At 43.2% G+C, this 26,909-nt stretch overlaps 1 protein-coding gene across 5 annotated transcripts in view; it reads right to left on the bottom strand.

Moving 5' to 3' along the window:
* Positions 1 to 26,909, bottom strand: part of LOC119652483 (lachesin) — a 110,377-nt gene that overhangs the window by 43,190 nt on the left and 40,278 nt on the right. For all 5 annotated transcript variants that reach the window (XM_038056660.1, XM_038056662.1, XM_038056663.1 and 2 more), the window contains 2 exons: positions 3,845 to 3,895; positions 3,494 to 3,597 (listed from right to left, as the gene is read on the bottom strand). In XM_038056660.1, the coding sequence (XP_037912588.1) occupies positions 3,494 to 3,597; positions 3,845 to 3,895 (155 nt within the window). The remainder of the gene's footprint in view (positions 1 to 3,493; positions 3,598 to 3,844; positions 3,896 to 26,909) is intronic.

The following is a 26,909-nucleotide window of genomic DNA, read 5'->3' as shown; positions in this document are numbered from 1 at the left end:
AAAGAACGCATTTTTCGAACATTGTTTTTGAAGCGTTTCTCGAACACCATTGCATCTGATTTTCAAGTTTGATCCATCTCGTATTGGACTAATTTCGGTTACTGGATTCAACGTTTTATCAGCTTCATTTAGGTTCTGTATTTTATTGATGGGATACTACAATCACCTGGCAATAGTATCATAGGTTACCCTGTTAATGTAGAATCGGTTAAAAAGCGGCTAGTTCCCACCATCTAGTTGATTCTTGCCAATATAGCAACATGCTACTGTTTCGATTTCTCCGGGCTCTCTTCCAGTAACAGCAACTGCTCTCTGCTGCAGGTGGCTTCAATAACCAAGCAACTGCTTATGATTAGGTTAGCTTATTCTATCTTCTCTAACAATATTCATGATTTTAAATTGTGAGCTCTTTGAAGGTTACTCTACCTTTCGCTGGAATAGCGATCGCGTAGCTTTACTTAGAGCAAGTGGTGGAGACATTGATCGCCCTTCTGCGTGGAATTCACCTTTTTCTTTTTCTTCAACCCTTACGACTTTGTTACTCTATGCATTTCTCTATTGCCTCTCTTCTCCATCTTTCTCAATATATCGCATCTTCCTGAGATCGAACTAGGCACACCGCTTTATTAGTACTTTGGTAACGAATGGTCGCTAAATGTCCGTTAATTCTCTACCAAATTGATGGATTGCTTCGCCTCTCTTGAGATCACTTACCGCCTCACTTCATATACAACGGGTGACACGAGCGTTTTTGGAAACGCTTAGCTTGAACTTAAGGCAGTTCCACTCTCTTCTCAAATTTCGAAGCTGTGTCGGTGTAGCAATACACTTCAACTTGGTCTACCTTGGTCTTCCTATTTCTATTACGATTACGTATATGAAACTGCAGCACTTTTGAGGTCATATTTGCTTATTGTCATGTTTTATCGTATTGCGGTAATTTTTTTGTTTGAGGCATGCCGTTTCTTTGGCCTCGTGAACCCTTAATTTAACTTACTTTCCTGAAGACTGCAGGTTCTAAAAGTTGATTTGGCGTCTGGTATTAAGGATACCAAGATCTATCATCTGCGTATGCTACCACTGGGGTTGATTTTGCTGGTAGAGAGGGAATCCTTTTGGGCGGTATATCTTTTGATAATATACTCCACAATCACATATATTGAAGGCAGTGGCATCGAGACCGTTTCCTTGTTTCAAATCCGAGTCTGTGCCGAAGCTCTGTACCTACCCCCTTGGTTTTGACTTGAATTCCGTATATGTTGTCTATAATGAGTTTAGTCATTCGTATCAGTTTCGGTGGAATTTCAAAGCCTAGGTTTATTTTATCCTGTCCTGAGTTTGCTCAAAGCCTACACAGATAGCTTAGGTTGTGGGATCTCCGCGAGTACGCCTAGATTGGTACTTGAATTGGTGCAATATGAGACACTGCAACGGAAATGAAGAGGACGAAATAAAATGCCGGATTCAGCTCGCAAACAGAGTTCTCTACTTGGTCCAGTCGGGTTTTAAAAACCAACTGCATACACAAGAAAGTAAAGCTCCGAGAATATGTTATAAATCGATACTAAGAACTCTTCTGCGCTACGAATGTGAAATATGGACTCTAACACAAAGTTCCAAAAAACCAGGTCACCATCGGAAAGAGACTCCTGAAAAGAATAATAGTAGTCAAACAGTTGCATGAATTATTTGAGCATCCAAAATTCTACTTGGGAAGCTAGAATGGGCTGGTCACGTCCAAAGCATGGAAACACACGGATACCCGAAAGTGTACTCGAAAGGAGAACAAAAGGACTAAGGAGTACCGTTGATAACAACACGTTGCTGTGTTATGATGAGTCCCTTGGCACCAACACGATCACCAAGGCTGTCAACCAACCAAACTCCCCTAACAGGTTTGGCAATCGTGAACGCCGACTGCGAGAGATAATATATAGAATCGGATGGCACGTGCTGAAGCTAAACCGGATACTGGCAGTTTAGGGAGATGTTGGTCGGGGTTCTTGGTTCTCACATATTATCTCCCTGTTAAGACACAGAGATTTAGTCACGTGCCTTGACCCAGGAGTCAACAAAATAAAACCAACCCGGGTTAAACTACTCTAATAGAGACGTAATGCCTCGGGGTGGGGTGATATCACCGAGGATTTCAACCCCAAAGGAGCGCGCGAGGAATGGACGGAGAAGGACCGGACATCTATGCGACGAGCGGCCACAGTCTTTTTTTTGTTCATCATGGGGGGCCAGATGATATCGTGACTCCGCTGCAGCCCACCCCCAAATTAATCGTTCATCCCCTGCTGCTTTAAACATAATGGGGACCCTTTGATATACATGGGAGGACTGACACTTCCTGGGAGAGAGTTAGGGAGCAATGGTTAACATAATGATCTCATTTGGATTAAATTAGTCGCTAAGTCTACGCCCCATGACACATTTATTCTGTAAAGATTACCTCACATTTAGTGCAAAATTACACACTTCATTTATCGATCGGAGAACTAGATCCTTCATGTGGTTGGTCTTATCGTCGACATGGTGCCTTTACTTGCGACAGCGGTCAGAGTCGCGATGGATTCGAGGGACCGCGAATATAGCGGCATCCACATCTTCCGCAGGTACTATCTCCTTACGGTTCGCAACAAGCGGTCAAGGCACTACTGAGGCGCACATTGACGCCTGCGCCAGACAGGACCACTAAAAGGGTGGCTAACGTAAGAGTGACAAAGATTGCCATGTAGAATAAAAATGTTGGACCTATCTCACATGGGGGTTGAATTTCAATAATTTTTCTTGAATTTGGCTTCGATCCCGTGGAGTTTACAATTCGTCAATTTTCTCCCCGGGGGAGACCAACTATCTCTCATTCTTACAATTTTCGATACCCCAACCTAAAAAAAAGTGCAAGACACACTCCGCACTTATCATCTCTCCTCATCTTCTTCTTTCTTGTTTTCCAAAAAAAAAACCCAATTGCCCAGCCATGTAGTGCGGCAAAGCAGAGCAGAGCACCACACAGACAAATTTCCCTTTTGTGGCGAAGATTCAAATTTGAAATTTTGAATTTGAATTTTAAATTGGAATATTAGAACCTTAAAAGAGTTCAGGAAAATTATATTGGCGTAACAACTGCTTGGATTTCAAAATTGGAGGACGTCATTGATGGATCGAGATGGTTGGAGGAAGGATATCCTGAAGACCAAGGTCCGAATTGGGCTGTAGAACCTCTACGATGACGGCGAAACGTTGTAATAATAGAGAGTGTTTTCTGGGTGGAAATAGGACGGAGCAGGTTCCTGCGAGGAAAATTCTGAAGATCTAACTCCACATTTTCTTTGGAATTAAGACCACACATACTATATCGTTTCTATAATTGCTTTTTCCTACCCTACCACCGATTAATACCTTATAATAATTACAGATTAACTTTTGGTGCCTTCCCATAAATCTATGCAGAGTAAAAGGTGAAAATTAAACCGCGGAATTCACTTACCTTGTATGCTTTCAAATTTTCAACGACACATGCCAATAGCGCGTCTCTGCCAACGGATACGGTAACATTTGGTATGGGTTCTGCAAACCGGGGCATGCCAGCATCTATAACATAAGAAACCAATGAGAAACATGCACTGAACTATGAACTCCTCCTCTCATAAGAAATTCCATGATTATAGCTCAAGTGGCGAAAGATGATGAACAAAAAGTTTTCAGTTTTCCTGAACTATACCGAAACAATGTTATTAACAATTATACACCATCCACCCTCCTGAATCCTTACACGCTTTTCTCGCCACTTAAGCAGGAGAGGGTGCTTGTTAAGCTAGTGCAGTAAGCAAACACTTACCATAATTTCCATCAGCTGAAGGTGTTGGCTCAAGAACTCGCAGTTGTTTGCCTGTAAAAGAAACATGGAGAGAACGTTAAAGCCCTTCATAAACTCGGTCGAGTGCATCAGCAAGGAAGAGGTAAGACTTCAATATGCTGTTAAACCAAATTCATATTTTGCTTAGCAAATTGGCAATTAAAGACGATGTTAACCTCTCTCGCCCTTCACCCCCATTGCTCCGGGATATACACCAAAGTCAATGATATGGGTTCTCGCCATCTTATCTGTGCTCCACAGGAGTTATGAACTCGTTGTGCCTGTGGGAAGTATGTAGGATAGGAAGATTCGTTCTAACAAAGCCAAGTATGTATAGTTCGAGTGATAATGATAACAGACAGGTCAACTTTTCCAGAGCGAAAATATTCCCAGGTAAAAATATCAAAACAGGACCATCGTCAGAGGAGCTATTTCTACAGCATTATTCTTGGAAAGTAGTACCAATTCCCGCTGAGACAGATGTCAATCTTCGTAGAATGCACGCAAAGTAGGTCATTTTCCAGCAATTTACTCCTATTTAATGATTCAGTGCTCTAAATATCTTCCTTATCTGAGTCCTCAGCCAACGACGGGGACGTCAATTCAGGTGGACTTTCGCACCTTGGAAATTCGCACGAACATGCAGAAAACGATGAAAATTTCCCTCTAAGCGTCCTATTTAGAAATTTGACTAACGGTGCGGAAGCTTTCCAGGTATATTCAGAATTTGCATATTCATGTAACTAAGCTCACTTGACTGCTGGACCTTTCTAGATTTCTGCATTGCTAACGACTTCGCAGCTCCCATAAATATGGTGAAAAGTTCTCTACAAATTTGTCACTCTTTGGAATGATTTAATATTAAAATGTGTAAATGAAGTGTAGATGTTCGTATCCGCATGCTATGTATGTCCTGTGCCACACGCTATTCATCTCAGCTTCCCCACTCCAAAGGACTAATATTTCAATTTTGATTCGAGAGTGGTTGGCAGGTGAGGCAGCTCGAATGCAAGAGCTCCCGCTGAGTTGCTAACCCAAATGGCGCTTATTCCTGATTCAGGGAAATTGAAGTGTTCCGCTACCGTTGGAGTCGAAAAAAATATTAAATTCTTTGTGGAATTCAAAAACTGCGTTAGCGAACTGTCCTTTGCCAGAAAATACTCCCGAACGCACGGACGTTGGATGAAATTTGGCCAAGCGTGCTTTCAGCTTTTCATCTCCTCCAACTAAAGGCAAAAGATTGAAATTCGCCATCCTTTGGTTTTGAATATTCAGTTAATGATTTCCAGCTTCACGAATATCCGCTTCCAACTAGTTTTTCCGCCACACGCTAAAGTAAGCAAAGTGAATTGAAACTCTGAATGGAAAGATTCCTCATCTTCAAGTTGAAACTTCATCCATTGCATTCATATCTTTTTTTTTTTAGTTCAAGCAAAAAAGTTGCCCAACATACTTTTTCGTTTATTTGATCCTTAATTGCACTTGAAAGTCAAAACGAGGAATTGGAGTGAATAGTTTTTTTCCCTTCAGAGTCAGATGCTCAACCTGTCGGCTTTCAGTCGGATGTCCTCCCAGCGTCAAGCGTTCATTTAGATTACTCCATATTTGAACAACACCTAGCATATCCTCGTGAACGGAGCCAACATAAAAAGGAAAGGATTTCAAGATGGCTGTATGGCATGTAGAAAATTACATTAGAAATGAGCAGTTTTGAAATGAATTGACAGGTGTGGAAGAGGAAAGCACTTGCAACTGTCTGGTGGTAAGTGCTCCGCTGGGTTTTCACAAGGAAGAAATGCTCAGGATATTTTGGAAAGGGCAAATGTGCAGCTGAAATCAAATTCCATCAAGTCATTAGAGCGGAGTGAAAAAAAGGATAATAATATTTGACAACTGACCTTGATTGAATTAAGAAGCGAAATGAAGCTTTAGTGGATACTACTGTATCTGTAGTGTCTTACTTCAAATTACGGGAGCTTAATTAGTCAGTAAATATACATAGTAAGAGTATCTTTTTACAACTTTTGCTAGATAGAAATTTAATAAGTCGGAAACCGGAATCTGGATAACTTAAGTACGAAGGGCTTTGTGGGTTTCTCATATACGAAACATTAAGTGCACACTCTTTACCGCACAAATTCATTCCGAAGTGTCTTATATCTGAAATATGAATCTTTCATGTTGATCGTAACAACGAGCTACCAGTAACCATTACGAATTAGCTACTTCATTTACCACGTGAAAAACGGAAACGTCAACCCTTGGTCCCCTTTCTAAGTATTAATCATCGCCAACAATGCTTAACTACGGTGATCGGTTGAAGGTCAATTTTTTCCCCGCAGCTCTTCAAGTTCATTCATTCTCGCAAAAGTAAACCTTCATAAAGTCCTCACCGAGCTAGTAAGGCTGCCTGTCTGGACAGGGTGGTCTCTTTTGTTCTTTAAAAGTAGTAAGACCTCGTCGACAATAGCGTAAGACAAACAGTTAGACCCAGGAAAGCTTCTTAAATTTGGAAATCCCAGTATTTCTCGCTTACCTCAAAGGATTAGGATGTAAGTAAAAAGTTTAACCAGGCTAAGGCCATATAGGTCATCGCTTTTGTACCGAGGTCCACTAATTCGACACTGCCAAGGGTTATCTGGCATCTTGGCCTATGCAACAGCTCCATCTTAAACAGCATCTACCACGTTTTCTTTTTCTATCATAGATATTGCCGTTATAGACTTTCTGGGCTGCACCGTCCTCACTCCTACGGATTAAGTGCCCCGATCTGATCCGGATTTTATCCACAACCAAACAGGAGTGGTATCGCTCATTAATATCGTTGTTATATAGGCTATGGAGGTCGACAATTCTTCAAAGGATTCTTCTCTCGGACGTTACCAAGAGTTCACAGCTTTTGTTGCTAAGAGCCCAGGTCTCGAAAAAATCCATGAGGACTGGTAAAAGCATTGGATTGTACAGTGAAATCTGTGTTCTATGGTAGATATTTCCAGCGCCTTTTTTTTGTCAGCTGAAATAAACCCTGTTGGCTGAATGATAGCGTATCTTAGGCCGTTGTTGATGTTGAATAGCTCCGAGAGTGATGCAGCTGCTTCTTTCTGACCCCACACAATAATGAAGGCTTGCCTAGTCTGTCCTACCAATATGGAATTCTCTGATGACCGTGTACAGTTTTACTCTGGCTATGGTATCATAGGCGATGCTAGTCATACTCCAACAGTTTTTTCAAGGTCCTCCGCAAGAAGAACATCTGGTCTGTTACTGATTTGGCTAGAAAGAAGCCTCTTTGGTATGTGCCGAATATGTTCTGGGCATATGGGGCTACTCAGCAACGTGATACCTCAATAATTGCTGCCTATTTCATGTATGGGACAGATAATGCTTGCTGCCAGTCGTCAGGGATTGATTCGCTGTCCCATATTTGGAGCATCAGTTGTTGAACCTCTTGATGTAGTTGGTGGCCTCCGTATTTAATCAGTTCAGCTGTAATTCTATCGGCTCTCAGCGACTTATTATTTTTAGGCAGATAGATTGCATGAACTATTTCTTCCATGCTTGGTGGTGGCAGCATTTGTCCCTCGTCTTCAGTTGGCATGACTTCCAATACGCCAATAATTTGGTTGTTGCAAGTAGCACTCTTCCGTTCGGTTGCTTATATTCATCGTCGAATCACTCGCTCCGACCCATTTTAGGACTAGGGCAAAATATGTTTGCAGTTGTGCCAATGATAACATTCTTCAGGTGGCTGTCAAAATTGCTGATGCTTTATCTCCTGGACCTCTGTTAGAATCCATTTCCTCTTTCCTGGTGTTACGAAGGACTCTTTTATGGAAGGCTTCAGTGTTTGCTCTTACTTGATTGCCAGAAGGTCGGCGCATCATGCCAATCGAGAAAGTGGTCCGAATCTATTAAGGTTGAACGACGGCGGTGTTGGATTATTATGTGGTCAAAAGTCCATGCTTGTATGTAGACCGCTTTCCACGCAAACCAGGTACTTCCGACGTGGGTTTTTGACGAAGTTTTTATGGACTTCAGTGGTGAACCAAGCAGGGTAAGAGCGCAAGCGCTTAGAGAGGAGGGGATGTAATGGAAAAGAAGGTCAAATATAATAGTAAAGGAGGTTTCTTTTTCTTCTTTTTGTTAGGGATCAGGAGGGTCCTAAGACCGCATTGACTTGATGCTCGATCGGACCAAATGGAGAGCAACTTGCTCCCACTCTTGATAGTCCACGGACTACTCTTTTTATGTTTAACGCCCAAGTTTCCAAAATTAAAAGAGGGACGAAGATGGCTACGGTTTATTACCAGGGCACTGGCAACTTTACAGATCATGACTCAGCTCTGCCCTCGGAGCAGCATGACCGAAGCGGCTCGTAGATTAGATCTCTCTCGCTTTGCCCTGTTAAGAAATCGTAGCCGTCTTCGTCCCACTTTTAATAAAGTGCAGGATGTGTTGAGCGCTTGATCACACTTTAATACGAAGAGAGGAGGAGAACCCAGTTGATTGTCACTAGGGCTGAGTTTGGTTCGCCTAACGAAAGTTAAACTTGGTAGGCTTGCGCGCGACAAAGAAGTGGAGTCGGGATATCTGAGTATCAAACCCTAGTGCAGGATGATAGTCGTTAGGGGCAACGTACGAGGAGGCAAGATGAAATTGGGAAGGGAAGGCAAGAGGACAAGGTCGAGAGAGCGATTTAAGTGGTTTCTAGAAACGTTAAATTGGAGGGCGGTACAGGTGTATATGGAAGTAGATACACGAAGGGAAGGACAAGCCAGGAGGGCGGGGCGCAAATTTTCTCGGAACTTAGTCTTCTAATAAGGTTTGACGAAGACCCCTTGTGGCCAAAAAGAAGATTGGACGTTAGCATCAAAGTCGTGGGGATACGTAACTTTGAAGGAGGTTATCACTTGGTCAGGAGAGTCATCCTTCGTCAGCTTCACATATGGGAGAAGTGACGAAATTGAGTTGGCCTTACTTCTGATGTAGGGAAGAATTTCGTCGGGAGTGGTAACAGTTGTTTCGGTTGCGAATCAACGCTCAGTAGGAGACCGCTCGGTAGACATGAGATCGGGAAAACCACAGGTGTGGCCTGCCGCTCAGAGCTGGCGGGCGCCGATGATGCGCAGGAGGTGCAGTGCGCTAATTCCGCGACAGTAGGACAGTCGTCATAGCTGCACCCGATGCTGAGTTGGGAACATGTCCCTCGGGTGAAGGGCGATTGTTAAGTTGGCTTGCGAACATCGTCGGGGTGGTGTGATCCTTTATTAACGCGGACAAGTTCGCCGGATTAGGCGACTGGGACGAATTAGGTATGGCGCCAGTATCGTTAGCCGCAGTCGCCACCAGAGCTAAAGTGAAAATTCTTGCAAGATTTGTTGTTTAGTTTGTAGGGCAATACGGTTGTTATTCACTTTCACTTTGTACTAGTTGACGACGTTTTGTTTCTAAATATGATTTAGTTTCGGAAATCGGGTTATGAACATGTCATCAAGTCGCTTTGATGATGTTGACCGACTCTCAGCCATGTTGGATGCCTCCGTGTCTCTGGGGTAACATTTATATTATTTAATTTGTTCCCATGAGTAATGGAGAAGTAGATAGCCGCCCAGCAGAGCCCCAATGTTAAAGTGTCTGATGATTACCTCCAAAGTTAAACATGATGAGGAGTCCCGCATCACCAATAAATGCTCCCCTGTCTTCTCAATGGTGCGTCTCCTACCACCCCAGAAGCTAGCTATTGCAAAGAAAGAGTTTGATGATGTTAGGAAACGGGGTATACGTAGACCTTCCAATAGCTTTTGGTCATTTCCACCCTATATGGTCTCTAAGCGAAATAGGGAATGGAGGCCTTGCGGAGATTACAGGTGCCTGAATGCCCAAACAATTCCGCACCGATATGTTATTCCACTCCTCCATGATCTGCCAGATTACTTGCCAAACTGCCGTGTTTTTCTGACCATGGATCTGGCCAAGGCGTGTCATCATATCCCTGTAGGTCCCGAAGACATATCCAAAACCGCTGTTTGCACACCTTTCGGACTCGACGAGTTCACCAGGATGACATTTGGTTTGTGCAATGCAAAGCAAACATTTCAGAGATTCATACACTATATCCTATGAAACTTATCCTTCTGTTTTATCTATAATACATGGATGATGTTTTGGTCGCCTCTTCTTCCGAATCTGAGCAATGATACGATCTCCAGTGAATTTTTTAAAGTCTCTTTGAGGCCAGGCTCCTTCCAAACGTTGAAAAATGAAAATTTCTATAAACGTAGGTGAAATTTTTCGGCCACATGATTACGCCTGATGGAATTCAACCAGACCCAGACAAGGTTGAAGCGATCAAAAACTTTCCCTTACCGACCACGGTGAAGGACCTGCGAAAGTTTTTGGGCATGTTAAAGTTTTATCGTTGTTCCCCAAAGCCGCTTAACATGAAGCGATCCTTAATGCAAGGTTGCGTGGTCTATTGGGGCCGTTCAGGCGTTTCAAACCGTTAAACAGCAGCTGGTTGATGCTACAGTTCTGACATTTCCTTGGCCAGATGTACCCTTAGCCGTGTTTGTCGATGCCTCGGATACAGCGGTAGACGCTGCTCTTTACCAATGGGTGAACTTACCCTAACAACCGTTGAGCTTATTTCCTAAACTACTCAAACCAGTTTAACGCAACTGCAGTGCTTATAGTTGTCAGCTACTCGCCGTATATCTGTCCATTAAATACGAAGTGCGGAAGAACGACCCAGAGCTTCAGAGCCTGAGGCCAAACTCTAAATACAAGTTCAAGGAGTTTCCAATCTTCAGCTGAAACTCCTACTTATTCGGCGAGACCTTGGCACAAGGGACCTAGACCATTAATATCGGCCAATTTTTGCAACGAAGGATTTCTTGCAGTACACGATCTTGCGCATGAGGCATTAGGACGACGAACCGATTAATCACCGATAACTACATCTGAACGTCCATGAACAAGGACGTAAAAAAGGAAGTAGTCATATTCCCTCGGTTGACCAGGAGCTTCCACCACGAAGCCCTCCGTTGAGAAAGGATCCTATGCGACCAACCAGGGAAAGAAGTTTGAGTCTACCCTTTTCTCGGAGTTAGGCAAGCTGCTGGGTTTCAAACACCATAGGATCACTGCATACGCCCTGCAGTCCAATGTGATGCTCAAATGTTGGCACCGGACACTTAAGGCCACCTTAATTGCTCGCGAAAATCCGTCGTGGTCGCAGTCTTTAAATCTTGTCTTCTTTGCCCTCGCAAAGCCCAAGAGAAGGAATTCATGGTCAACCCTGCGGAGATCGTGTATGGGGAGAATTTGCGAGTACTGGATATCAGAGCAGGGTTTAGTGACTCTAGTATACTGTTTTCGCCCAGGGATGCGGTTTCGAAAGAGCGACGGACTACACCTTCCCGGCATGCAACGCCGGAATTTGATATCCCCAGGGACCGCGAGACATATTCGTAGCTCATCATTAAGGTGGTCGCTTCTCTGAAGCCTGGAGGACTTTTTCAAGCTCAACGTCCGGGGCGGACCTAAATGGGTCTCCTTATCGAGACTGAAATCTTTTGCCGAACCAGAGGAAGCGCCAACAAAGGGTTCGCGATGGGTCAGGCTCGCGCGGTAACACCATTGGTGGAATCGCGTCCCGACGCCCCGCGACAGGATTCAGCTGAGGACCTCTGTTGGATAGTCGACGAGCCAACTCTAGGAAAACGGGAAAATATTTAGCTTGACAAGGAAAGCCTTAATATGTTCCCGTATTTTTTAGGTTTGAGATCTTCCCTTTGACACGGGAATACTTCATTTTGTACGGCTCCTTGACCTAGCCGACTTTTAAAAGTTAAATTTCAAATTTTGTCCTAAGAAAAGTAAACCTTCAAAAATGGAATTTCAGATATTATGGTTGATATAAAAATGATATGCGTTATTATCTTTAATTTAAGCTGATATAACCAAGTCTTTCATATTCCAATTCAACCCAGTCATACCACATATTGCATCATCAATTTACCATTTCCTTGCAACTTGCACTGCTGACATTAATACTGGTTCCGCCCTTTCAATATTCCCTTAACGTATTCATGGTCATGGTAACATAATGGCATGCTCCATTTTCCCACTTATGAGAGCAGGATACTTCTGCTTGTTGCAAAGTTTAACGAGAACAGGATATGTAGAGAGATCCTGGCAAACACAAACGAGGTCAAAGGTTTCAGAAAAGTCCAACTTTTCATTTTGAGGACTGTCGATCAGATCTTTTGTTCTGACAAATTCAGGGCAACATGTTATTCTAGATTTAAATTAATTAATCTGGTTTTCAGATAATGAGGCGGATACTTACGTTTCATGTCATTCTTTTAAAAGATACAAAGTTAGGACGAACTTTTCAGATTAAAAGTCAACGTCGAATCAAACCTAGAATTTAAGCAGATGTTCCCAAGCAATCACCCCGTATTGATTTATTTTACGCTCATAATCGAATTGTATCTTTCATCCACGAACTTTAAACACGTCATAAATCTTTTTTTTTCCGAGATTTTCATTAAAATTCTCCATCTTTCTCGCGCCCACCTACGAACAGACAGCGGAAGTTCAATATGTTCCGTCGACTGCGAGTCCTGAAAGAGCTGGGAAGTAAGCGCAGGAAACAACCTGAAACGAGCAGCTGCTCTATTATGAACAAGGATACATGGGATATTATTATAATATGCAGTAGTGAATACCGTCTTTAAACCACTACGGCACTATAGCAGGAATTGTGTATCTACAAGGTGGAAAATATCGAAGAATATTTAATGAGGTGTATAGCGTAGGAAGGTTGCTGAAAGAACCCTCTTTGCTTTGCCGGTAGCGCTCTACGCTATATGGTTCGAGGGGTATTGATTGATGTGGTTATTTATGGTATACAGAATTTTATTCTTTACCACTTCTTCGCTCTCTCCACGGATAGTAGAAAGTTCCAGAATGACGCTATAACACGATAGGGATAATATCGAGGGAGATCGAGAAGATAGTGGAGGAATAATGTTCGGTACATGATAGCAAGTAATAGATATAATGATATCCTTTTACGTAGATTGAAAGTTTAGTTTGAGAGTTCGGGAAAATGGGATTTAAATTGTACACATTATTACGGTGTTTTTGGAATTAGGTCGCATGAGAATGGGATGTTACTCAAAAGTAGAAAAAAAGATTGAGTTGAACTCAACATTTTCCCCAAAGCAGCGTGCAGACTTCCTTCCCATCGACCGGCAGCAGCAATCACAGATAGGTAAGGCCACCAGGTGGGCGGTCGATTCATTGATTTGGTTCCATTTCGTCGCCCAACGACGAAAAAATTGAAAATGATTCACCTGGTAACTGGGTCCTCATTTATCTCAAAAGGTTACTACCAAAAATCACCTCTGACAATATTATTAAATTTCCGAGCAGAAAAAGGGCAACTTTCTTCATCAGTGAAATTTATGCAAATAAAGATTCTCTTTGAATTTTAGTATTCCTTCAAAAATTGAATCTTTTCTACGAAATCCCGATTATTTACCTCAGAAGATGGAAGGAACTTATTGTTCGGCCTGAAATAAGATATTTTTAAATAATCTGCGCCCAATGTGGGAAGAATTTGGCTCATTCCAGGTCGACACTCATCAATTTTATTTCCTTTTTGGAAACAGGTAGGCGGTCAGCAGATGTTACCATCTATCTATTTGCATTTGTTATTAGATGACATATTATCATCTAAAATGAAATATTATAGGAAGAATCTCAGTGTAACGTTTGGAGAAGGAACGTCGGTTTTTTCATTGAAAACGCCTAAATAATAAATCAATTCTAAGATTAAGGTATCTTTTCTTATATTTTACGTAGGCATTATTTGGCAGGTCGTCTCAGCGTTACTAACATGAGTAATTTAATTACTGACTAAATGATATTTTTCCATAAAATTTAGTTTTTTAATATAAAATCCAACTCCAATTAAAATTGTCTTAAAAATAGCAAATCACGATGTCCTCCGCGGAAAGATTTTATTCACTTCAGGACGTAACTGGTATTGGGTTTACGTAGTGGTACTATAGACCAACTCCGCCATGCTCTTAACATAGTATGCTGGTCCCAAGCCCAGGTAAAGGAGGAGGGTTTGTGGCAACGTACTCTGTACTATTCTCAGTAAAATAAAAAATAAAAATAAAATGCTGAGGTCAGGGAAACAGATAAATAGAGTATAGTTGGAGTTATTCCACTATACTAAATCCTACCTGATCTCTCTTGGTGACAGGTCCCGCGACAGGTCGACCATGAAAATCCATACAATGTCGTTGCAAACATGATGATCGGATTGACTCACAAGCCTCGGAGAAATGCTAGGGCGTCCACCTCAGTCGATGCGGCAGGACGGGCCCCGGTCCTGTCGAGAAATGGGCAAGGGTTCTTGATGCATGGACGGCGTCAGGACGTAAGCAAGTTAGTCCGAACAAAACAAATAAAACAAATACGTATCTGCACGCTAAATGCTGGTAGCCTAACTGGAAAGACCGAGGAACTCGAAAGAGCCCTTCGGAAAAGGTGCATTGATATCTGCGCTCTGCAAGAAACCCGATGGTCTGGGGCCAAAAGTTCCGACATTGAACGCAAACGCGATAAAAATGACTACAAATTTCTCTATTTTGGTAACCCACACACTCAATATGGTGTTGGCATTGCCATCTCAGAGGGTTTCCGTGACGCCATCAAAGAAGTCGAACGATTCGATAATCGGCTGATGAAGCTCAACATTATATCAGCTGATCGCACTATTCACTTCTTTACCGCGTACGCACCACAGACAGGCCGACCTGATGCCGAGAAAGATGCCTTCTGGCAACTTCTCGATGAAAAGACTTGTCACGTTCCTGCTGACGACTATATTATTATTGCCGGCGTCCTTAATGGTCATGTGGGTGAAAAGGCAGACGGTAACAGGTGTCATGGCAGAAAGGGGTTCGGAGTGCGCAACGAGGATGGCGAGCGTATAATCGAATTTGCGGACACCCATGACCTTGTACTTATGAATACATGGTTCATCAAACGAGTGTCTCATCTCCCTGCATTTTATAGTGGGAGCAGTAAAACGGAAATCGATTATATTCCCATAAGACACCGACATTTTACCACCGTCACTGATTGTAAAGTCCTTCCCTATGAGACCATCGCACCTTAACATCGACCGTTGATTGCCGTCCTGCGAATTAAGCCACCGCTTTGGAATGATGTTGAAATGAAGGTCCGTGAGAAGAAACGCCTCTACCACAAATTTCTCGAAAATAAGGCACCAGCCAATTGGCAGATTTATAAGAATGCCAACCGGGAAGCAAAGAAAGCAGCCGCTGTCACCCGAGCGAACCATTACAAAAATCTTGCCCTCTTTACGTTGCATTTCTGGATCTAGGGAAAGCGTTTAACCGTGTACCACACGTACTCATCTGGTATCCTTTACGACAACACTTGATGCCAGAAGAGCGCGTGCGCTGGGTTCAATTGCTTTACCACAATCCGAAAAGCAAAGTTCGAAGTATGGCGGGTGTATCAAAACCGCTTCGTGTCTTTGTTGGTGCTCATCAAGGAAGCGCTCTCTCACCACTCCTCTTTGTTCTTGTTATGGACACTGTCACCTGGGATATCCAATGTCCAGCGCTCTACACACTGCTTTATGCAGATGATGTTTTCCTAGCATATGATAGCAAAAATAGCCTTGAGCAACTTGTCCAAAAATGGAATGATCGCCTCATGCAACACGGTCTGAGATTGAATCTAAACAAAATTGAATTTTTGACGACCGATCCCCATGAAACAGGGACAATCACTGCCAGCGGCAGTGATCTGCCCAGAACTGAGCGATTTAAATATCTCAGGTCAACGCTATCAGCCAATGGAGAACTGCGTTATGAAATTGCTTCACGCATTAACGCAACATGGATAAAATGGCGTTCCACAACTGGTGTTCTTTGTGATCGACGTATCAACGAACGTCTCAAATCTAAAATTTACCGCAATGTCGCCAGACCTGTCGCCCTCTATGGTTCTGAGTGTTGACCAACAATAAAGGAGAATGAACGGCGTCTTGGGGTAGTGGAGACGAAGATGTTGCGTTGGACTAGTGGCGTGGCACGTTTTGATCACATCCGAAATAAGGATATCCGCGATCGTTATGGGGTTGCACCGATCGTGAAAAAGTTGCGAGAGAGGCGTCTTCGATGGTATGGTCACGCAATTCGTGCTAACGAGAATTCATGTGCCAAGATTGGTCTGAACATCGAAGTCGATGGTAAACGACCAAAAGGCAGACCTAAACAACGGTGGCTTGATACGCTTGATGGGGATTTAAAAGCCTCGAGATTGCATTCAGATCAGGCATTCGATAGAGCCAAATGGCGAAACCGATCACGACGAGCCGACCCCGCTTGTGAACGGGACAAAGGTTGAAGAAAAATAAGAAGTGGTACTATAGACCAGATTCAGTGGGTGGATTTGATTTTTTGTCGTATCATAATTACGAATGCAGACTATAGTGCAGTTGTGACGAAACTCAGCTCAGTACTTCATAAAACGCGGGAGGTTGTGTGGTCTCCAGAAGCCACCCAACCCTTTGAAACCACCAAGAAATAGCTGGCAGACATTACACCTTCGTCATTTTCCCAACATTATGCACCCCGAGCTGTGCTTGTCGGTGCCTCAGAAATCACAGTTGGCGTTGCCTTTTAACAGATGGTGAACCATTTTCTTCTGTTCTTCTCAGAACAGTTGAAACCCGCTTGACAGGCTACGATCGTGAATTACTAGCCGCCAATCTGAACATCAAGTACTTCCGCTTTTCCCTTGAAAACCGACCGTAAACCTCCAACGTTCGTTTCGTTACAAGCCCGGCCAAGCTACCCTTTACCAATTTTGGCACTTAGCCTATATCAGCCAGTTTATATTGGACATTCAACATGTGTCCGGTAAAGAAAACTTTGTCGCTGGCGCTTTGGCTCGGATCTCCAGGATTAATGTCGCACTCGATTTTTCGGCAATCATTGCCGCCCATAAGGGTGGCGCAATTCTCCAAATCCTGTCGCTTTCTGTAGAAAAGTGTTTCGTTCTGTCCACGAGCTTGCGCACACCGGTATTTAGACAACGAAAGGGCTAGTCTCCAGCAAATATTCCGAGCCGTCCATGAATAAGAATATACATATATAGAAAATACTTGGGCCAGAGAGTGCATCGCATGCCAAAAATGGAGGGTTCCTAGGTATGCTAGGAAGAAAGTAGGTGTATTCCCTAAATCAACAAAGCGCGTAAATCTTCTTTTTCTTCAGCCTTTGTCCCGTTCGCAAGCGGGGTCAGCTCGTCGTGATCGGTTTCGCAATTTGGCTTTATCGAATGCCTCACCTGGGTGCAATCTCAAGGCTTTCAAATCCCCATCCAGCGTATCAAGCCACCGTTGTTTAGGTCTGCCTTTTGGTCGTTTACCATCGACTTCGATGTTCAGACCAATCTTGGCAAGTGAATTCTCGTTAGCACGAATTGCGTGACCATACCATCGAAGACGCCTCTCTTGCAACTGTTCCACGATCGGTGCAACCCCATAACGATCGCGGATATCCTCATTTCGGATGTGATCTAAACGTGTGACGCCACTAGTCCAACGTAGCATCTTCGTCTCCATTACCGCAAGACGCCGTTCATTGTCTTTTATAGTCGGTCAACACTCAGAAGCATAGAGAGCGACTGGACGGATGACATTGCGGTAAATTTTAGATTTGAGATGTTCGTTTATACATCGATCGCAACGAACACCACTTGTGGAACGCCACTTCATCCAGGTTACGTTAATGCGTGAAGCAAGTTCATAACGCAGTTCTCCATTGGTTGATAGCGTTGACTCGAGGAATTTAAATCGCTCAGTTCTGGGCAGATCACTGCCGCTGACAATGATTTTGCCTGTTTCATGGGGATCGGTCGTCAAAAATTCAGTTTTATTTAAATTCAATCTGAGACCGTGTTGCATGAGGCGATCATTCCGTTTTTAAACAAGTTGTTCGAGATCATTTTTGCTATCAGATACTGGGAAAATATCATCTGCATAAAGCAGTGTGTAGGGCGCTGGACGTTGGATATCCCGTGTGACGGTGTCCATAACAAGAACAAAGAGGAGTGGTATGAGGGCGCTTCCTTGATGAATACTAACAGAGACACGAAGCGGTTTTGATACACCCGCCATACTTCGAACTTTACTTTTCTCATCTCGGTAGAGTAACTGAACCCAACGAGCGAGTTCTTCTGGCACTAAGTGTTGTCGTAAGTGTACCAGATGAGTTCGTGTGGAACACGGTCAAACGCTTTCTCTAGATCCGGAAAGGCAATGTAAAGAGGGCGATGCTTCTCACGGTGTTTTTCCATGAGTAACCGCGCAGCGTGTATTGCGTCAGTGGTTTCGCAGTTCTTGACAAATCCGGCTTGATTCACGGGTTTTTCAACGAGAACAAGAATGCGTTAAAAAATCTTCATGGTATGAGAAAGTAACCGGATCGGACGGTAATTTGAACATTGTGCTGAACTACCTTTCTTGTTCCATATTGGAACAATGGTACTTTCTTGCCAGTCAGATGGTGTTCTTCCTTCCTGAATAACCCGGTTAAAGAATTCACTAAGCCACAGTCCTGGTCCCAGCTCTTCGTTTTCCAGAGCTCAGATGCGATGTCGTTAGGTCTTATGGATTTCCCAGATTTCATTCGTTTTATTGCCTCCTCGACTTCAGTTGCGCTGACAGGTGGAACTGCTCAATACCATACAGATACGACAATGAAGATCCTTTGTGTGACTCATGTGGCAACAAGTATTGCCTCTCGATTATAGATCGGATCACGGTTTGACTTTTTCTTCCTCTTCCGAAAGATCAGGTTTCATTTTAGAACCGCTACTGCGGAAGCCTGCATGAGGGTCCTCGTTAACGTTCGAACGAGCATCCTCCTCGCTCTCTTCAGTGGGGTGGAATCTCTTAGGTCTAGTATCCAATTCATGGGACCTATTGTCCACATTGTGCTTCGATATAATTGTTGTCAGGACGCGTCCTCACTAACTCTGATAATGATACTTAGAAATTCTACGTGTGTTAACTACGCTACCACACAGTCGCAATACGCACGCAGCTAGCATGGCACTATACTGAAACGGTTCGAAGATGCTAAATGCTCATTTTGCGAATGATATGCAAAACACGAAATGACTAGAAATCATATTGAGCATTTATCCGCCCATACTTTGGGCCGAAGCTTGGCCAGAGCTGAAATATTTTGTTATGAAAGAACCTAAGTCCTCCTTGGCTTGATGGTGGACCAGACCAAAGAGCACTTATCATCTATAAAATGATGTGCATCTTTTCAAATTATGTGTTGTAATCTCTGACAGAAGCTAATCCAGGGTTTGTCCCCTTAACGAGTAATAAGTAATCTGCGTCTCCCACAACCCCCCGAGCACGATGGTAATACCAGCAACCACAGGAGAAAATCAGCAGTAGAAGGTCTATAAGATATCGTCTGGGACTTTCAGAGGCAACGAATGTTCGTCTGTCGAAACACAAAGACCTTCCGTCTTTTCTTGGTCACTTTCAGTCGGAACTTTCAATAATTTTCACTCTCCAAGGCCAAAGCGATGGCTCACTGAATAATAAAATTCGAAGCGGTGCAGTGGTGCTCTTTGAATGGTCATGGTTGTCACCACAAAATACCTAGAGAGTGTAGAGTAGCAGGGCGTCCGCACAATTTTAACTATGAGCCTGAACTGTCCTTGAACAATCTTGTTCGTAGCATAGAAGTGGTTGGTAAAATCGCTTTCTCTGTCTTATGACGTAGGCTTTGGGTTTTAGAAGATGGAGCTGGAACTACGGGCCCTTCCAGAAGCTGCTTAAAAATTGAACTTACAAACGTGGCATACTTCAATGTAACTGGAGGAAGATAAATGTGTCTCTCTGGTTCCGATGAAACTTTACATAAGAATGCACCTAGCAGAAGAGCCAGTGACCATCAGCTCACAACCTTCAAAGATAACTAATAATTTGCTGCGCTCTGATATTTTGATTGGATTTGAAGAATAAGGAACCTTCACTTCATACTTAAGCCGCATTTGCTGTTCAGCATATTCATTCAACAAAGCAACAGATGTCTTCTTCTTGAGCTGCCACATTCCAAGGACAATAGACTAGATACCCTTGGCTAGCACAATAAGGCCTGGATACTTTGGGGTCCAGGCCATATTGGGTTAGAGAACTACACTAGGCGAAACTATCAGTGTGCTCATCGGGGGATATGAACCCAACCGCTCCCAAAATTGTTTAAATCTCACTAAGAAGAGAGTTAGGATCGCATTGGAAATACTCAATAGTCACAGGTTAGATTACCACCTGGAGAACATTGGGATATTTGCCGACGCTACCTACAGATTATGCGAGGAGATAATAGCAGATGCTACGCTGAAATACCTACAAACAGAAAACGGCTATAAGCTTCATCAGTAATATATAGGTACACTATAACCAGTTAAAGGATACAATAGTCCTTTTAGAACCCAGTGCATCCTTCTTTAATTCAATTATTTTAGTTATCAGAATCTCGGAAGATGGCGGATTTTACCTAAAAGTACCAGTAAGTGCCGAACATTTAGACTCGGATGATTCTAGCTGCTTAAAAGTAAATAAAGGGGGGCTCTGGTGGTGGTGGCCGGTGGTAACTTAGTGGGAGAATCCGTCGAAAACCCTCCGAAACATCGTTTACTTGTGCAGAATGGGGTATTTCTGCATGGTTTGAACCAGACTGTGTTCAGAAGTCTATCTCGGTCAAGCTTGGAAGTGGAAACTTTCCGGCACGGGGCTCATGATGACCTTTGCAAATGGCTTGGATTCGACACTTGTCTAATCCAAATTCCATCCGAATATCACGGCTAAATGTGTTTATTATTCGCAACGGAGTTCAAAGGTGGTCATCAGTACCTGCATACAGCTTTATGTCATTGAAGTGCATCAAGTCTGTTACCACGCCCTCAGCAAGTAGGCTATATTTGATTGCAAAACCATGCTCTCCGGTATGATTAAGTAATCATTGAAGGAGATTCACTTCCATACCAAACCAAAGGAGGCTCAATGAATCCCCCGGCAAGATCTCCCTATGTGGATGGGCTCTGAGGTGTTTTCACTCGCAGCTGAATGCAGTAACAAGTCGGTATGCCATCCTTCCATCACTCTTGCCAAAAAGTTTACTACTTTGAAATCAATACGAGGTAGACGTAAGATATCTATTAGCCAGGTGTGCAAGACGCTGTCTAAAGCCTTGCTGTAATCGATATACTTAGCAACTAAAGAGATTTCATTGATTTTTAGTTATCTGTCGAGTCGACAATGAGTTACTTTTGGCAAACCCCTTGATCCAACTTGGCAGTCCTTCTGCTCTTCAGATAGAATGTGGTCGTGCTCGAAGTGAGTGTGGCTCTCTCTACTAACAACGAACTTGTTGAGGTCTGATAAGCGAGATCTTGTGTCGTAGTAAGAAAAGGTGGAAGTTCCTCAGGCCGACTAGTAACCTGGTCTCTAACATGTGCCAACCATGTATATTGGTAGGCCTTTTGTATAGGAAATTCTGTGTCCGATCCAGACAAGGGTCTCTACAGATCTTCGAGCTGTTTATGGCTCATCGAGCCTTCTCTTCGGGGGCATAGTAGCGCGGCGGGTGCCTTTAGCGGTAATTCACTCAGCATGTTGGGCTGACAACATTATTATTGTTTTTATAGTCATTGCTTTGAAGATATTCTGACTCTTTTTCATCCCCTTGGAAGCGTTGCTAATTCTGTGAAATCTTAAGCATCCTTTTGGTGTTCTAGTACCTCCCCATATTTTGTATCACTATATCATCCTTCTTCGAACACCTGAAGGTTCTTTAGCTATCAACATGATATTTACTAATAGTTGGAGGTACTATATCCATTGTGCCTTTACACTGCCAAATGGTACCTCACTGTTCGCCTGCTGAGAAGTTGGTATGTTTTCTTCTTCTTTCTTCTCTTGCAACTTTTGGGGCGAAAAATGTATATTCAAACATAAAATACCTTTGGGCAACTGATGTTCTCCAAAATCTGATGTGGGTATTCTTGACTTTGATTCCCATCAATGAAAGTTACTTTTCAAGTTTCTCCTTGAAAATGCCTCGTTCCTTGCCAGGCTCACATCTTGATTCTTTCCAATATCGCCAAAACAAACAATGCAGGACAACTATATATGTTGTTCACGTGCTGGCGAAGTACCGATTGCTCCCCATTGGTTGCTAATGCATATTTCACTCTAATACCCTAACGACATCAGAAATAGCCCTTACAATCCTATTTAAGCATAACCTGTACAAAGTTGTTTGCCAGACTTTGGCCCTCCACATTTCCATTCTGTTTGTATTGGAGTTCAATTCCATTAACCCCCACCCTCCCACCCCCCACTTGAGGAAAAGCAATCACCACACAATATAATGCAATTGTTGAATTGTGTCCTAGCAAAGGAAAACATTCAAGAGAAAGTGGAGCAGAGAAAACTTACCGGTCAAGTACTGAAAAGGAGCCCCCCCCCCATATGTATGCATAGGCATGCCCACCCTCATAAAAATGTGGAACAGCATCAAATCTCTCGGGGATAATTTCACAATTGTTCGTGTTTAAACGTTCATGTTCTAACCCTTGATTCTATTCTCCTTTCGCATGTACACATATTCGCAGACGTCTTAGGGTTCTCTGGACGATTGTTGTTGTTCTCATTTTTACCTCATTCTTTCGTTAATATCGCTTTGAAATTACTGCTGAGGTTCTCGTTTCGTTTAATGCCTTTCTCCACCTTCTCATGTCGCAACCTTGAAGATGGAAAGAAATAATGTGAGCTCACCTTAAGAATGGAATCTCATAAGGTTGGCAAACAAAGGGGGTGAGCGGTTGGGGCTGAAAAATGTATAACAAGGCATACATGATCCCCTGACATATATATACATGTAGAATATATGACATATTTTATGAGCCTTGAAGTTTCTGAGCAGTAACTATTGTTTTAAGCAATGAAAACAAAAGGATTTAGTTAGCCTTTGTGATGCCAACCAATCCATTTCAGATCCTTGTTTGCAAAAGAAGAAACACGGGTTATGTTGCTTAGTCTAGGTCCTGCTCTAAGTAAGCCTGCGGAGCTCCTTCACAGAATTAGTAATCCAAACGGAGTTTCTAGGCTGTGCGGATAAACTAATGATGTCCATCGATTGTTTTCAGGATGAGGATGTCCACATGTACGAGTTCAAAGCAATGGAATTCCCGCATGAAAACAATTCATGAAGTCAGTTAACCACGAATCAATTCCACCACTTGATGCAGACATACACCGGGACATTGGATCCATCTGGTTCATTCAGTTGCCACAGTTTATTCGCATACACACATTCGGCATTGGATTTACTATTCCCCAATGAGCTGATGTTTTGTAGTTATCTCGACCGGGTTCTCGCTGGCTGCATAAAGATGTTAAATGATGCCTCGCATCTGTGTGCTAAGGCTTCTGCCCGCCAAAGCTCTCTGAGCCTGCTATCCTTTGCTCTTGTACATATATCCTTGCATTTCATGAAATTAACGTTTACCACGAAACCGCATTACATTCAGTCATAGCGTCAGCAAAATGAGCCAACAAGGTCCGTCTGAAATGGTCAAATGTACAAAGAACTCCGTCATGGCGGAGTGTAAGCTGCAGGATAATGAGGAAATTTCGGGCTGTCCCCAGCTGCTGCTGTGTCATGCAACGTAAAGCCATTGAAATTGTTTGTGCCGTGTTCGGTGTAGCTGGTAATTCGCTCTTTTTGGGTGCATAATATTCTTAAACTTATGTAGGTGACAGCCCTCGGTTTTTCCTTTTATGGGTTCTCGTATAGAAGAGCCAGTTTCCCCTGACCTACCAAACACTCTGGGGGTTTATCAGAGGACTTTCTGCACTATGTCGTCCAAAAGTGGCCATTCGCCTAAACAAATGCTTCTTCCGAAACAACAACAAAAAGAGGAGGCTAGTCCTGATAAATTGCATGAATATGTTTATTTTCTGGCGACGAGCACTCAGTCGCCGGAGCCTATTTCAGGACCAGTGAGAAACCCTAACTTCATTTAATTTAATTATCTTTTTCTCCCCAGTCTGTCTGTCTCGTGAAAATATGTCTAGTAGGGATCATGAAGCGAAGTTTTAAATAAAATACCCATCTTGTGGCGGATGGAGCGGAAGCCTACCCCCAGTGCTGTGTAGCTATAAATAATAATTTTCTCGTTGTTTGGTTTCATCTTTAAAACGCACCGACCTTAAGCCAACTTCTCTAGTGTGTTGACGAGTGAGTTGAACTTTGACTTCCTACGAACACACCAGATCCAAGTGAACCGTCTTGTATGGCAATACAAGATATTTTCAGTTTCCTTATCCGGAGCAAGTTGGTCCCTTCGTCGTCGTCCCTTCTGGCTGTTACTTCAGGGAAGAATATATTCAACTGAACTGCACCAAGATGCTGAAAATAAGGCGCTTCGTTGGTTAAGTTCTATAAGTTTCAGTTCTGTGTGGATGGGAATGTCTACAAGTGTATCTGTATCTAGACGGAGATATAAATTTAGGAGGAAGCAAGAGTCTCGTTGCAGCCGTAATTAATTGCACAGGAAACGATATGAAACTTTCCTTAATTACGCTTGCAAACCATAACTTTCAATTAAAAGATATTAATGCTTATATGAGCCCGATTTATAGTTTACCTATTTGTTGAGTTCCAGAGAATACAGGAGGAGACGCCAAATGAGAATATAATTGCATTATGGAAAGTATCTGCATTCTTGAGTTTACAGTCGAAACAAATGGGATTGTTGACATATTTTAATAGCGCAGGGTTAATGATTTTTTATTGTACTGTTTGCATACGGAACATCCTCGGAGTTAGCACTTCCACCCACTAAACGCCACCCCAGAATCTCCAGCCCCAGCCTCGCGGAACCAACCATTTAGTTATTACTTCGCGGTATGGGTTTAGGCACTGGTGCTTCTGCTCCTGCCAAAATTTCTCCTTATTTTTTATTTCAGCAGCTCCTACTGTATTTTAACGATTGCAGAGGAAACTATAAGACAGTCCTCCTTCGACCTCAGAACCGCAGCTGCATTCTCCGAGCTCACGCTCTTGCCCAGCGCTTGGCTTACACTCCTCTTCTCCGTTGCGAACCTTGGCCAGTGAAACATCGCATGTCCTGCATCCTTCGGTGTTCCACCGGATACAGGGCAATTCGTTCAATCATCCAAACCAAAATTTTGCAAATATTGACTGTAGCAACCACAACCGTGGGGAGTGTGTGTGAGTGTAGTGGGGGAGCACTCCACTGAGCACTCAGATCATCTGATGGAAGATCCCGGATTCGTTAACCTACCGCAGTATTTCCATTAGTGGAGGTGGTGCTAACCACCCCAACTGAAGAACATCGGCACCAAAGATCTGATGCTTGATGCGTCCAGAGGCGAGCATCCACATAGGAATTGCTCCGCGGATTCCGCTTCCTCGTTACAGGAGGGACACACGTGATTCTGAATAATTCTTATTCTGAACATATGTCCAGCTAGTGAATTATGGCCTGTCAGAATGCTTACAATACTCCAGCAAGTCCTCCTGCTTTTTGACAGGATAAACTTTGCGGTACACATGTTCGGTTCTGACAGCAAAAGTTTGGTATGCCTAGCAGAATTTTGAGCTGCCACCTGTCATTGCGGGAAACTTGTTCCCAGTTTTTGAAGACAGACTTAGCTGATGCTACTGTTACTCAAATGGCTTGGCTATCACAGCAGATTACGGTGCGCCTGCCCTTCAACCACTCGTCCCTCACTCAGTTTGGCGCCTATAGTATAGCATATACTACAGCTTGAAAAACCGTTGCATATTGTCCCAAAAAAAAGTCTACTTCTTGTTTTCATTCGAGAGGTAGACTGTGGCTCCAGAACCTTGAACGAAGTCAAATGTAGGCGGGGTTTCGCCTGGAACAAGGGCAAGCACAATGTGCACCAAGCTTTCAAAAACATGGTGAGTGCCATTAGGATCCTTTACAATCGATCGCAGGAGGAAGGAGGAACATCCTAGCAAAGGCCAAAACCTGCTATCCCAACAGTGCCACAGGTGCCCCTGGCGAAACCTAACCGTGGTGTCATCGACCAGCTTTCAAATAAAAGTGTGCAAGAGGAAGGTTAGCAGGCACCTAAGAAGTACCCCTAGTGTAATTGTTGGCAACCGGGGTGAAGCCTACGGAAAACGGAAATGGTAGAAGGACAAAAGTTATACACAAGAAATAGAAGGTGCGAATTCGCTCAGAGGCAATTGTTATCTCCAGCAGGGCACTCTGTTGTACGCAGAGACACTTAAAAAGGACAAAACTGACCCCGATATAAAAGATCAATGCCAAAATGCCGGCAAAATCCGAAGGAGCTAGAAAGGGATCTGATGTTTGTGTTGAAAAAATCCACCGAAAATTTATGGTTTTTATAACCGGAGCTCATTTGGGGAGGATGTCATAGTACGAACCAAAAAATGTGAAATCTATCTAGAATGCAAGGATCTCCATAAAATGACGTCCAAAAGAAGAAAGGTTTCGTCAATCAAACTTCAATCATTGGATGGGGGGGGGGGGGGGGGGTTGTCGTTGCTAGGACTTACTTGAGCAGATCACTTATAAATCTGAGATGGAAATTGCTATCATAAATGAACCTTGCCGAAATCGTGACTTTGGCGTATGTGTCACAAACTCGGCTAGGGGAGTGGCAGCATGAGCTTGCGGTAACCAAATTATACTTTGCTCTATTAGATAGTAGTTCTGGCCAGCGAAGGTAACATAAACAATTTCGGAAAAGTTGGTCTAGTTCAGTTGTAGAGCTGACCTTTGTCAGTCCTACACTGGTGTGTAGTATGCCCTAGCAGATTAGCGAGGACCACACCCACAGTGACCACCAGGTATGGAGAGTGTCACA

The sequence above is a fragment of the Hermetia illucens genome, chromosome 3 (assembly GCF_905115235.1).
Source record: "Hermetia illucens chromosome 3, iHerIll2.2.curated.20191125, whole genome shotgun sequence".
NCBI classification, from domain to species: domain Eukaryota; kingdom Metazoa; phylum Arthropoda; class Insecta; order Diptera; family Stratiomyidae; genus Hermetia; species Hermetia illucens.
This window is presented reverse-complemented; position numbering and strand designations above follow the sequence as displayed.